At 48.5% G+C, this 14,321-nt stretch overlaps 1 protein-coding gene across 6 annotated transcripts in view; it reads right to left on the reverse strand.

The window, feature by feature from the left end:
• The window catches only part of CTIF (cap binding complex dependent translation initiation factor), a 301,292-nt gene that overhangs the window by 213,613 nt on the left and 73,358 nt on the right, over window positions 1-14,321 (reverse strand). For all 6 annotated transcript variants that reach the window (XM_049697879.1, XM_033421376.2, XM_012531707.3 and 3 more), the window contains one exon: window positions 13,585-13,786. In XM_049697879.1, the coding sequence (XP_049553836.1) occupies window positions 13,585-13,764 (180 nt within the window). In that variant the 5' untranslated portion in view covers window positions 13,765-13,786. The remainder of the gene's footprint in view (window positions 1-13,584; window positions 13,787-14,321) is intronic.

Raw genomic sequence — 14,321 nt, forward strand, 5'->3', positions numbered from 1 at the left:
GCAAGGTTGAAATGAAGGGACTTTGTAAGCTACACAAAATCTATATATAAAGTAGTAGTAAGAGTACAGCTCTTCCACGGTAATGTGTTATCTATATATATGGTGGTGCTTTTATTATCATGTCAGCTCACGGTGAACATTGATCTTGACCTACACCTGTATGATTCATAAAAAGCAGAGGAGCCCAGTCTCTCTCTGTTTGACACACTTGGTCAAAACTGTGCGTGAGTGTGGATGGCTCAAAGCCATCACCGTCCCGGATTTGTGAAACCTTGGCTAGACACACCCTCCCCCGACTGTGGGTCAAGGGCATGACCTTTGTATAGGAAAGACATTTTATTACAATGCCGATGATACAGGCTGGTACAAGTGTACTCTACAGCAGTGCTGGCCAACGAACAGGAACCGCAGACATAATTTTAAATGATCTAGTAGCCAGATTTAAAGAAGAAAAAAGAAAAATTAAACTTAATAATGCATTTTATTTATCTCAATATATGTTTATCTCAATAGGTAATTGATATAAAAATGATCAATGAGATATTTTACATACTTCTCTCCATACTAAGGTTTTGAAATCTGCTTAAAGCATGTCAATTTCAAGGGCTCAAGAGCTACATGTGGCTAGTGGTGGCCCTATTGGACAGCACAGCTCAGTTCGAAGGAACTGGCAAAGGCATGGTACCAGTCCCAAGAGAGTGTGCCCTCAGAGCCACTTCTTGCCCATCCCGGCTCTGTACTGCAGAGGGGCTGAACCCTGCAGACTCAGCTGGGTTCCAGCTGGGCTGGGCCAACGGGAGACAGGAAGAGAGAGAAGCCGCGGTGCTTCTCCCCCATCTCTCTATGCTTCAGGCAGCATTACCAGCAACGACTGGGTCTCCTTCAAGGCTCCAGCCTCACCAGATGGGCCCTCTGTGCACGACCCCTAACGCTGGGCTCTGGCAATACCATCTCCTCCCTTTGTGCCTCAGGCCTAGAGGTGGTAATGGCTCCTTGTGGCTGTTTAGTTTCTCAGCTCTTTTATTATCTGGGTAACCAACTCCCTGGGTTAAATTCCCTCTGTCTGGATATTTGTAGTCTCAAAGCATCTCTGCAAAGATATTTATTAAATTATAGGAGAAGAAAAGGGAAAAATGAGAAATCTATCAGACACCACCTTAAACCAAGTGATCAAGGATAATATTATCTGTAATAAAACATATTACCACCGTGGACTTCCCAGCGTAATGCCCTGAGAAGGGCCATGTCACTCCTGAGGTGTTCTTGCCAAAAATGCACGATCTCAAATATGATCGTGAGAGAATATCAGGCAACCCAAACTGATGAACTTTCCAAAAAATAAATGACCAATACTCTTCAAAAGTGTCAAGTTTGTAGGGATAAGAAAAGACCACGGGAGTGTCACAGGTTGGAGGAGAATAAGAAAGCATGACAATTAGATGCAAATTTGAATCTTGGAACAGAAAAAGGACATTAGTAGATAAACTGGTGATATTCAAATAAAGTCTCATTGTACCAATGTTAATTTCTTAGTTCTGATCATTGTACTACGGTTATGTAAGATATTCATATTAGGGGACAGGTACATGGGAACACCCTGTACTATTTTTGCACCTCTGCTATGAGTCAAAAGTAACTTCAAAATAAAAAGCAATCCAGGGACTTCCCTGGTGGTCCAGTGGTTAAGACCCCGTGCTTCCACTGAAGGGGGTACGGGTTGGATCCCTGGTCAGGGAACTAAGATTTTATACACCGTGTGGCACAGCCAAAAAAAAAAAAGTAATCCACATATGTATATATGTGTTTATATATATATATTTGTAAACTATTTGAACTACTGTAAAAACAATCCCTCTGCTTTACTGCTTTCTATACTTGAGTGGCTTCTCCTTTCCTGGTTGGAGGCTGGCTGACAGTGGGGAGGATGGTCAAGGCACGCAGTGACTACCGGCCCGGAGAGAACTAGATCCTGCACTTCTCCCATCCCAGGACAGCCTTGCAGAGAACGCTTCCTCCAGTGGGGCATCCCAAACACTTCAACCCCAGCTGCATACTGCTGACTTGACGTCTCGCACAGAGGTGACTCGAGGGTGGGCACACCTCCTCCTGGCGTCAGCGTGGTCCCCGCGTGGTCCCTGGCAGGGCGGGGATGGGGTGCCACGCTGGCTGCTCCTGACAGGCGGGCACAGAGGGGCAACCGAGGCTTTGCGCACAGCCACGTGCCACCTCAGCCCCCTGGCTAGGCTTTCCCAGAGCGATTCCACGCTCCGATGAGACTGCTCTGCTTTGTCAAAGGTCATCCTTAACTTTACGCTGGCCAACCTTCCTGAGCGCCTTTGGTGTGGGACCTGCCACCGGCGCTCCCTTCACAGCGGAGGTGAGATGTGCAGTAACAGTAACGCGGGGAGGGGGAGGGGGAGGGCGAGGCTGAGAAGGGACAGTGTGCTCTCGGAGGGATTCCCTAGGGAAGGAAAGCAGTGGATCCCGGATCCCTGGAGAAGAGTGAGCCCAAGTGTGGACATGGCAGGGGAACACTGGCCAGCTCAGGGGCAGAGGGCAGCAAGCAGGACTCTCCCGCTAAGCGGTCAGAGACTCTTCCTGGGTGGAAAGAGTCCGAAGGCTTCTGTTAGGAGAGGGCGTCATCAGAGCTGTGCTAGAACAGGCTGAACTGGCCTGGAGTGTGGGTGTGGGGAACCCACTGGTTGGGAAGCTAGAGTCCAACATCCAGGTTTCCACTGGGAGAGCAGGCAGAGACAGAAATGAAGAAGTGGCTCTGAGAGCATCATACAGTTAAGCAGTGAGCAGAGGGCTGATGTGTTTAGGAAAGCTAGCAAGATAGCAAAGTCCACAGAAACCCTCCCCACAGACCCAGCCATGGCCCGCAGGGAAAGCTTTTGGGGGAGGGAGTGTGGTCCAGCTGGGTCCTGCTTTCCTGACCTCCGGGGAGGAATTAAATGTGAGTCACCGCAGCTCTCCCAGGAAGTTGTACCACTGGGCCCGTGTGGCATCCAACCCCCCAGCCACATCCGCTCTCTGCTGCTGCCTGACCCTACAAGCCCCTGGGAGCGCTCCCTTCCCCGTTCAAAGCTCCTCCCCGCTGCTGGGATTCTGCTGCCCACGCTCTTCTTTCTTCTTAGGCTGCAGCCACCACTACCTCCCTCCCCTTTGCCTTTTCTGAGCCGCCGCCTAGAAAAGTCTCCAGACACAGACCTTCCGGGAACCGTCCTTATCTGTATGAGATGATTCCAGAACAAGAGAAGGGCCCCCTTGGGGAACACTCTCCTCGGCCCTGCCCCTACGCCTGGTTCAGCCAGGGCATTTCTCCTTTGAGGTGAAGGGTTTACAGCTGGGAGCAAGTTCTCTGGGGGGTAAGGCGGCCCCTCCTGAAAAGGTCGTTGAACACAAAGAGGCAGGAAAAGTGGGAAATCTGTATGTATGGGAACAACGAACATGGAATTCACAAGAGTGGTTTTGGGCCTTCACCATAACTGCTATAATTTATTTCTTAATTTAAAAAGATGAAACAAAGAGGGCACAGGGTTAAGGTTTAATAAACGGGAGTACAGATGTTTAGTCTGTACTCAAAACAGATGCTTATTCTATTATTCTCTGCTTCTATCGGTACACTTTAAATACTTCATGCTAAAAGAATTAAAATCTTATTATCAGTCATTTGCACTCCAGGATGGACAGTATTTTTGGAGCAGACTTGATGGAGGACAGAGGAAGTCACTGAAAGCTGAGGGAGGATGAGTGAAAAGGGAAAAGCCCCAGGCTGGGGGAGGCTGAAAGTGCTAAGGATAAACTGCTCCCTCGGGTGGTGTCTGAAGTCCCTGGGGCTCGTCATTCCAGACATCAAAGTGTGTCAAGGCCAGAGCCACACCGTCAGGCTGAATCAGCACAAGAGGAGAGGAAGAGATCAACTGATACAACCAAACCCATAAACAAACAGATGTACAAATGGGAACTTAGTATGTGATAAGGACAGAGTTTCACATCAGGGGAAAGGAGAGACCATCAATAAACACAGGGACTGAGACAACCAGCGAGCCAGCGAGGAAAAAAAGACCCTAGAATCTGCCTCCCAGTACCATGGACAACACATTCCAAGCTGGTTAAAATCCAAGATACAAGTTTTAAACTCCATCAAAGTCTAAAATTTTGTGTGACAAAAGAAATCACAAACACAATTAAAGACAAGTAAGAGGCCACTTGCAACATGTGTAACAAAGGACTCATCCCCATAAAATATAAAGATTTCATTTAATCCAGGCACTATTCTAAGCCTGCTACTTACATTAACATTTACTCCACATAGATCCCAAGGCCCATGTATTACCCCCACTTTGCAAATATGGAATTTGAGGCATAGCATGGTTAAGTAACTGAGCCAGGGTCACACAGCCAAAAAGTAGCAGAATGAGTAAAGGGGATAAATAGGTATTAATTCAAAGAGCCAGTCAAAATGTTGGAAATTCAATGTGACGTATAGTCTTGCGTTAGATGTTGAACCAGAAATTTTTTATTGTAGTAAAATATACATAATTGACCATTTTAAATATTTTTAAGTGTACAGTTCAGTGTCATGAAGTACATTCACACTGCTGTACAACCACCGCCACCATCCAGCACTCCAGCTCCATCCGTCCCCAGCACTTTTTCATCCCAAACTGAAACTGTCCCCCTCAAACACTAACTCCCCATCCCCCCTCCTCCAAGCCCCTGATACCAACCATTCTGCTTTCATTCTCTATGAATTTGACTCTTCGACATGCCTCATAGAAGTGAGATCATACAGTACTTGTCCTTTGTGTCTGGTCTATTTCTCTTGGCATAAAGTCCTCAAGGTTCATCCATGTTGTAGCACGTGACAGGATTTCCTTCATTTTAAGCCCCAGTAATATTCCTCTATGTATGGACCACATTTTGTCCATCCAGTCATCCACTGATGGACATTGGGGTTGCTTCCACCTTTTGGCTATTGTGAATAATGTTGCTATGAACATGCTGTACAGGTATCAGGTCACGCCCTTGCTTTCAGTTCCTTTGGGTGTATACCCGGAAGTAGAATTGCTGGATCATACAGTAATTCTATGTTTAATTTTTTGAGGAACCTAGAATTTTTTTTTAACTTTTGCTATAAAGGATATTATTGAGAAAACTGGTGAAATAAAAGGTCTATAGATTAAATAATTGTACTGTATCAATGTTTATTTCCTATACTGTAATTATAAGAGAATGTTCTTTTTATGGGGGAGTAATATTCCATTGTGTATGTGTGCCACATCTTCTTTATCCATTCATCTGTCGATAACAGATTCACTTTGTTATAAAGCAGAAACTAACACACCATTGTAAAGCAATTCTATTCCAATAAAGATGTTAAAAATAAATAATAAATAAATAAATAAAAAACCATTTAAAAAAAAGAGAGAGAATGTCCTTGTTCTTAGGAAACGCACAGTGAAGTGTTTAGAGATAAAGGGGAAATCTCTCTCTATACAGAATCTATTGATCAATTGATCTATCTATCTATCTATTGAGAGATGAGAGAAAAAATATAAATGTGGTAAAATATTAACACTGGAGAATCTGGGTGAAGGATATGCAGGAATCCTTTGTCCTATTATTATAATTTTTATGTACATCTGAAATTATTTCAAAGTGAAAAATTATTTAAAAAGCCATCTTATCCACAGCTTCTTAATCAAGGGGGTGCCAGGACCCCCCAGGGGGGCGATTCGAAGGTCTAGTGGGAACCACTGCTCTCACCCAACGTCCTCTTTTCCCGGCGAAGGGCCTGAGAGGAGATGGGGACAGCCTACAGATGGGAGCTTCTCAAAGTCAGGAGCTTGTTCGACTGCTTCCTCTGGGCTGGCACAAGGGCTTACTGACCAGGAGAGGGGGAACAGAGGAGGTGGGAGCAGAGACGGGCTGGCAGCTCACACTCTCCTCCACAGTGATACTCCAGGAAAACCTTGTGTGTGACGGGGAGGGGATGCTGCCCAAAGGCTGAGATTTGAGAGAGAGAGAAAGGCTTCTTGCTCCGATCTTAAGACAAACTAACTAACTAACAAGAAACCCACACACCTTCCCTGCTGTGGAGGCAGCTTAACGCAGCGGTCAGGAGCCTGAGCTCTCGACGCAGCGAACGTGAGTTCATATTCCTGCTCTACCTCTTACGCTGTCCCTTGGGAAAGTCTCTTCCTCCCTCAGACTACCTCCCCCAAGCTGTGATAATGACAGAAGCTGCCAGAGCAGAGGTTAAGCGTATGGCACCTGGAGCAAGATCAGCTGGTTCAAACCTCACACTGACCACATACGCCCTGTGTGACCTTAGGCAGCACATTCAACCTCTCTGTGCCTCTGTTTCCTCCCATGTTTGCTGGCAACAGTAACAGCATCTTCTTCACAGCATTGTGACGTAGAGTAAATAAGTTACACAGACACCCCTCCGTGTCCTTTGGTAGCTCCTCCTCATGGCCCCAACTTCCTTTTTTTTTTTTTTTTTTGTGGTACGCGGGCCTCTCACTGTTGTGGCCTCTCCCGTTGCGGAGCACAGGCTCCAGACGCGCAGGCTCAGAGGCCATGGCTCATGGGCCCAGCTGCTCCACGGCATGTGGGATCCTCCCGGACGGGGGCACGAACCCGCGTCCCCTGCATCAGCAGGCGGACTCTCAACCACTGCGCCACCAGGGAAGTCCTGGCCCCAACTTCTTAGAGCTCAATCTTTGACCCTCTTGTCTAAGCTCCCTCATTCCTTGGGCTTAAAATGCCACCCACATGCTACTGTTTACAAGTGTGACTCTCCAGGTCATTCCCCTCTTCTGAATGCCACTTTGTGCATCTAACTGCTTGACCAACCTCTCTGCTAAGACATCCAATACTACCTTAAACCTTTCACATCCAAAACCCGAACTCTTGACCTTTGCTCCCCCACTGCTGCTCTTCCAGGGTCTTCCATCTCATTTCTGGAAAGTCTGTCCTTCTATAGGCTCAGGCTACTGTCAAGGTCATTCATTAGAAAATCATGTTATCTGTGCCTTAAAGTATGAGAATCTGACCACTTCTCACCACCTCCACGGTGCCACACAGCTCCAATTCACCATCACCTCTGACCCTGACCAACAAAGGACTTCCTGGTCCCCCTGCTTCCTTTCCACCCCGCCCCTTGCTATAGCCTATTCTCCACACAGCACCCAGAGTGGTCCAATTTAACCAGTGATACCATGTCCCTCCTCTGCTCAAAACCTCCCGGCGTCTCACCGATGAGGCCCCGCAGACCTGGCTCTTTGCTCCCCACCAGACTGGCCCCAAAGCTGCTCCTCAAAGTGGGGTACACTCCCACAGCAGAGCTGTGCTCTCAACATCCCCTCTGCTTGGAAGGCTGGTTCCTAAGCGACCTCAACTCTCACCTTCTTCAAATCTTTGCTCAAAAGTCTTCAGTAAACCTTTCAGACAGCCCAGCACCCCGCCCCTTCTTGCCTCCTTCATGTGTATCACCTTCTAACATCGATTTTCTTCTTTGTCTATCACCTTTCTCCAACTGAAAGTAAGAGCTAGGAGGACAGGGATTATGGTCCATTCTGTTCATGACTTTATCCCAGAGCCTAGAATGGGGCCTGAATTAACCATTCTTAGCTATAATTATATTTCACTATTTAGCCAACAGTAACTGGCAGGTTTAAACAATTATACTTTATGCAAAAACCACCAAATAATGTGTAGGAAACCATGCTAAATAAACGAGCAAGCTAAAAGTGACATGTATGCTAGAAGTTCAACTCTTGAAAGGTGTATTAAGAAAAAATAATACACAAAAATTACACTAGTTTTTATCATAAAATTATGGTGGGGACTTCCCTGGTGGTGCAGCGGTTAAGAATCCACCTCCCAATGCAGGGGCCATGGGTTTGAGCCCTGATCTGGGAAGATCCCACATGCCGTGGAGCAACTAAGCCCATACATCACAACTGCTGAGCCTGTGCTCTAGAGCCCACGCGCCACAACTACTGAGCCTGTACACCTAGAGCCTGTGCTCCGCGAGGAGAGAAGCCACCGCAGTGAGAAGCCCACGCACCACAACGAAGAGTAGCCCCCGCTCGCCGCAACTAGAGAGAAGGCCCGTGCACAGCAACGAAGACCCAACGCAGCCAAAAATAAATTAAATAAATAAATAAAATTTAAAAAATAAATAAAGAGCTAAAAACATTAAAAAAAGAAAAATTCTTCCTTTAAAAAACAAAATTACGGTGGGCTTCTTTCTCTGTTCTCTGATTGTCTCTGTTTTTCCAATTGTTGCTTTAAAAGTAAAATAAAAATTTAACCTATTTAGAAAATGGCTGGTAATCAGATTAAAGAGGGCTCAAGCCCACTAAAAACTGAGGAAATGCAAATTAAAGGGACAAAAGACCATTTGTCCCAATACACTGGCGGTCCTGTGAACAATGCAACAGGCGTTTGGAGAGCAATTGGGCAACAGCTATTAAAATTGATTCTACTTCTCAGCGTCCACCTAAAGAAACAGTTTTATATGTGCAGGATGAGGCATGTTCAGAAGTATTCACTGAAATAACTTGTATTTCCAGGGGAAAATCTGGAAATAATCCAAATGCCTAGTAATAGGTAAATGGTTGAACAATGGGACGTCCATACTATGGGCAACTGTGCAGCCATTAAACAGAACACAGCAGATGTACAAGCCTGGAGGAGTCCCCAGGGCATACAGCTATGGGGAAAAGGTGAGTTACTGAACAACGTATTCACCAGCCACGATATATGATTGTGAAATAATATATTTCTGTAAGTCGTATTTTACATACACACACACACACACACATACACACACAAACACACACGTAAAAGCACTGAAAAGGTGAGGAAGTTAACTCATCATTCCAGTGGGAGGTAGGGTAAGACAGTGGAATGAGGACGTAACTAATCAGCATTTGAATTCTTATGTACCATGAGAATATATGCATACAGTACTTGTGTCATTAAAAATAATTTTTTTTTAAATAAGGAGAAGAATGAGTCCCCACATTCACACCCCACAGGTCCCCTTAAACTCACTTCTGTTAAGCCTTTCATAGGCGGTCCACCATTGATCGTTTCCTCCTATGAGCAAAGAGGACAGGGAAAAAGGATTCAAAGGACAGGAGAAAGTGAGGGAATGGGATAAAAGAGGGATGAGGGAACAGTGAACAGGGAAGGCAGAATGTAAAGAAAAATGTAAAAAGAAAGAGAAGGAAAAACGTTGTGAGAAAGCGACATCGTGCCGATCTGAATCCATCCTACATATATGCATGGTCGCATCCTACATATACGCATGGTCGCATCTCTCTTGTAAGGTCTCTGTGCATGAGACAAAACCCAGGACTTCCAAGTGCCTGAGAGCATCAAAAAGAACTACAGGAAGTTCTCTTCACCCTCACTGGCTCTTCATTTGACTTGCAAACGAGCATTCAGTGTAAAACATGCTTTCATTAAATGTATCCACTCTTTACAATGGCCCTACGTTCTATCCTTCCAAGGGAAGGCAGCTGGACATGGAGGGGTAGGAAGGCAGTCAGACAAGTCCACCTGTGGCTGTGGTCGTCAACCTGAGCAGGACATCAGAGTCACGTGGGGGTGGATGAGAGGCCAATGCCCAGGCCCCTCCCCCTTCCACTCAACTCTAGGGTGGGCTCTGTCCGAGCTCCAGAGCAATTCCAACATGCAGCCGGAGTTGTGAACACTGCGTGGATGACCCACAAACCATCCGCTAACATCAGAAGTGCCAAACTACCCCACACATAACGTCCCCGTCTCTTCCACAAAAGGTTAACGGCCAATGAGATCTGGAATCCTAACTCTCATTCCACAGGGGGAAAAATAGACTAACTTCCCAACAGCCTGTTAGTCACAGCCTGTACCGAGCATGGAACCAAAAGCAGGTGGGGAAGGGGTGGGCACCAGGGCTCAGCTCAGCCACCACCAAGCAGTGGGGTTTGGCCATTTTCCAGCTCTGTGTCTCAGTCTTTTCTCCTGCAGAATAGGGCTATAATCCCCCTCCTCCCAAGGATAGAGTGAGGACAGCTCTCAGGATGTGCCTCTGGGGACTTGGAATCCACTGGAGGACAGGCACTTTTGAAATGTGTGGGTGTGGGTGAGGGTGTAATTTTAAACTGGTACCCAAACATGTTGGGAAACTTAGAACATACATTCTCTTGGTTACTCTTGTAGGAAAAAAAGGACACTTTTCTGTCTCTCTCTGTTTCTTCTCTCTCTCTCCCATCCATCCATCCATCCATCATCCATCCATCCGTCCATCCATCCATCCATTTTTCTTTCTAGTTATTGATGGGGGAGGGGTGGGGGAGAACACAACTTCACAAGCATCGTGAGGTATTTTCTTCCTGAGTGTCAACTGTCATCTCTCAGATCCTAAAAAATGACCTCACCCACTGAAAAGCAACATTCTTCTCCACTCCCTCAAGTTTTCTCAAGGTTTCCAAGATTCTTAACAATTTTCTCTCCCAGAAACATCAAAACACCACCACAGACAGGCAGCCCAGGACATTCTCTGAGGTTTTTTATTTTTGTTTTTGTCTTTGGCTTCTATTTAAAATAGTCATCAGATTAAATAAAAACAAGCAAAAGTGCTTTAGCAAAGATTTCCTGTAAAGCTGTGTCAATAGAGATTGTATTTTTTAAAGAAGTGTGTTATAATAACACATCTAACCCTGGCCTTGCTTAGAGTTGCCACAGCTGCCCCCTCCCCTGGAGTCTGGACCCCAGCTGTATTTGGGTTGGGGAGGGTAGTTGGTGGGAGCAGGACTGAAACATGTCCCCCTCGGCCACCTGCACACAGGCGGGTCCTGGGACCCTGCCAGGTGTTCGCATTCTCCCAGGGAACCTCAGGGAATGCAGAAAGTTTAAGGAATGGATCTAGATGGTACAAATGTTTTCCACACTCTGCCCCAAGCCAACATCTGTTTAACAGGCCACCCAGATGTGGACATCCAAGCGTGGTTAGGTCCAACCAATCCCAGGAGCAGAAGCCGGGAGTGCAGGGCCCAGACTGAGGGTACTGCTCCATCTGCCCTACATCCTGAAAGCTCAGCTGTCCCCACAGGGGGCTCAGAGGCGCTGCGAGGGCCCCTCCTTCCAAAATTCTCCCCGATGGCTGCTCTGGGAACAGAAGTCCTATCACTCACAAAGCATTCCTCTGGGGTGAAGCTGCACAGCTTCCTGGGACCCTTGTCCTGCAAGAGTCCATTTCACCTGAAGGAAATTTTGAGGGATGCCCTGCTGGAGGCCACCAGAGTCCACTCAGTGGGGGAGGCAGGCAGCACACGTCAGGCTAGGCCCACGCACCCATCCACAGGGCCCAAGCCGAGGCCAAGCCCTCTCACCTGTTCAAGGCCATTGCTCCAGGAAGCGGCCCCTCTGCCTTGGACCGTTCCCATCAACGCACAGCTCATTGTTAATGCTCCCGTGGTGACCTCGCTTCCCCCAGAACCACGCGCCTCTCCCCTTTACAGCGAAACTCCTGTAATACAGGGAGGACCTGCACTGTATTATCCTCCCATCTCAAACCCATCTCCTTGACCTTCACCCCCACCACTGGACCGTCACCCCTCCCATCAGGGTCACCAATGGCCCCAGTGGCTCCTTTGGGTTTTTCTCACTCCTCCTCCCAAATGCCCTGCAGCAGCAGTCAGCCCGCGCCCCCCCCCTCGAAACACATCCTCCCCAGGGCTTCCAGCACCCAACTCTCACCTGGATTTCCTCCTGCCTCACTGCCAACCCCTCTTGGTCTCTTTTGCTGGTCCCCCTCACATCCCTGCTTTCTAAATGTAGGCAGACCCCAGGACTCAGCCCTTGTACATCTGGTCTACCGACCCCTCTGCCTCGTTGAAGCATCTCCTCTGCTCTCCCTCTTTCTCCCTCTGCTCCAGCCACACCGGCCTCCTTGCTGCCCCTGGAATAACTCTGCCAGCTCTGGCCTTTGCACGTGCTGTCCCCTCTGCCTGGACTGCCCCTTCCCCAGACATCTGCAAGTTCACCTCTCCACCTCCTACGGTGACATCTTCCTTGACATCCCATTTAAAATTGCAGACCCCTCCTGACCTTCATCACTCCCCACTCCATTTTCCTGATTTATTTTTCCCCACAGCAGTTGCCATCCACCACTGGGATAAGTTCCACGAGGGCTGAGCTTTTCATCTGTTTCACTCACTGCCAGGTACCCAGTCCTAGGACAGTGCTAGACACAGAGCAGGTGCTCAGTACACACTTGTAGAATGAATACTGAACAGATTACAGGCTCACACTACCTGTGATTGTAGAACTTCAAGGACGCCAAGGAAAGCATCGATTTCTCTCAGGGCAGATCTTGCCTTCCCTACCCTCCAATGGGGATAAGTTGTGGACCAGCAAGGCTTCACAATTTCCCAGGTCCACTCCTGGTCCTGAGTTCCAGGAAAGCCACAGGTTCATTCTGGCTTTCTAAAAAGCTGGAGGGTCTGGATCTTCTGCCCACCCATAGAGTGAGCCAGCCAGTTGCACTTGGCTTTTCTCCAAAGCAGGGCACCCATGTCAACTTCTCTACTTGACAGAGGAGCCCCAGGCGTGAGGGGGACAAGTACAAGGGGTGGACACTGGGCCCCAGACCCTGAGCAGAAGAGACCCCCCCCGCCCCGAGTCTCTGGGTGCAGACAACACTCTGCCCCTCTGTAGTTTCGGAACCTCTTATCACCTTTGACCTTCCAACATTCCTGAAGCAGCGGGATCATCCCCACTCACCAGGTAAGAAAGCCAAGCCTCAGAGAAGTTGAGGGGTTTGCCTGAGGTCACACAGGCAGCTAGTAGTTGGAACCAACTCTTGAACAAACATCTACTGCGAATTTAACATGTTCAGCAAAGATGCATGTGACATGGTCACTTCCCTTAATGGTTCACATTCTACTCAAGACGACTCAAAACTTCCAAATCTCGACCCACAGTCTTTCAGCCGAGTTCGCCTTCTACCCAGGATCAGGGCTGCCACAGACTGACCGGGAGCAGGGAGGCCAACCTGGGAGTCTGGTCTGAAGGCTTCACGTGTGTCACGAGGTCTGGCACACAGGGCCCTGGGGGACTGTCTGAGAGACTCGATTCTTTGGCGCCAACAACTGCCTGTATTCGACATCAGAGGAAATATTCACAAGTGATAGACTTTTGCTTATGTGCCCTTTGGATAAGCTACAGTCGCCACATCTCTTTTAGAACATGAGCTTGTGAAGGACAGGGAGCGGCGCCTGGCACACAGCAGGGGCTCAGTAAACCCATGTGTTCCATGAACTGTGAGTCTGGCTGGGCCGCAGCCACCCAGTGGGGTAGGACCGGGTAGAGGTGGTTCAGAGGGGCTGGGAGCACACAGCCAGGGGCTTCCTGCCTGGATCCCACGCTCTGCTGGGTGCGGCCATCCACACCTTGGCAACCTAGGGCCAGGCGATCAGATGCTGCCTGGAATTAGGGTCCCTTACCCTTATTACCCCACTTTGAGCTTCCGAGGCCCCGTACCTGCCCAGGCCCTGCCCCCTCCCGGGCAGTGCTCACCTGGGAGATGTGGGACTGCGTCTTCTCACTCTCGCCGTCCCCCTCCGTCTTGTCGGCCAGCAGCCCCTGCACCTGGTACTCAAGCACGTAGCTGTCGATGAACCGCTCAAGCTCCTCGATCTCCTGGGAGCGGCTGCTCCCGGCCTCGGAGGAGGCCGACGCTGCTGAGGAGTTCTCCATCCCTCCCGCTCAGGGGCCTGGGCTGCGGATACAGAGAACAGATGGGCTCTGTGAGACACAGTTGGAGGCAGAGATGATGACCCCACTTGAGAAATCCTCCCCCGCCCGGAAGCAGTCCCTCATCCAGCCTGCTGTCTTGGTCTCCCAACATCCTGAGAAGTCAGTGGGCTGCCAGCTCGCCTTTAGTGTGAAGAGGATGCTGTGATCCCTCCTGCGTGGGGAAGGAGACTCGGTCCCAGAGAAGGCAGGTAATTTGCCTAATTGGCCAACACAGTAACTCATGCGATGTTGAGCGTTAGTCCATACCCGGACCTTACCACCCAGGAAAAAGCGGAATATGGACCCAGTCTACAAGTTCAACCCTACTTCCCAACTTGGAGTTAACAAAATCCACCACAAAGCAGAATAAAACAGAACACAGGCTTCTATGTCTCTGACCCCAGCATTGAGATGTACAGGGGTCCACAGACACAAACCCTCTAAGGGGCCTGGGCCTCTAAGAAATACCTCCTTCTGAAGAGACATTTTCTCTTTGGACGCCAGGCTATCCCTAAATT

This window comes from Orcinus orca, chromosome 15 (assembly GCF_937001465.1).
Source record: "Orcinus orca chromosome 15, mOrcOrc1.1, whole genome shotgun sequence".
In the NCBI taxonomy this organism is placed as follows: Eukaryota; Metazoa; Chordata; class Mammalia; order Artiodactyla; family Delphinidae; genus Orcinus; species Orcinus orca.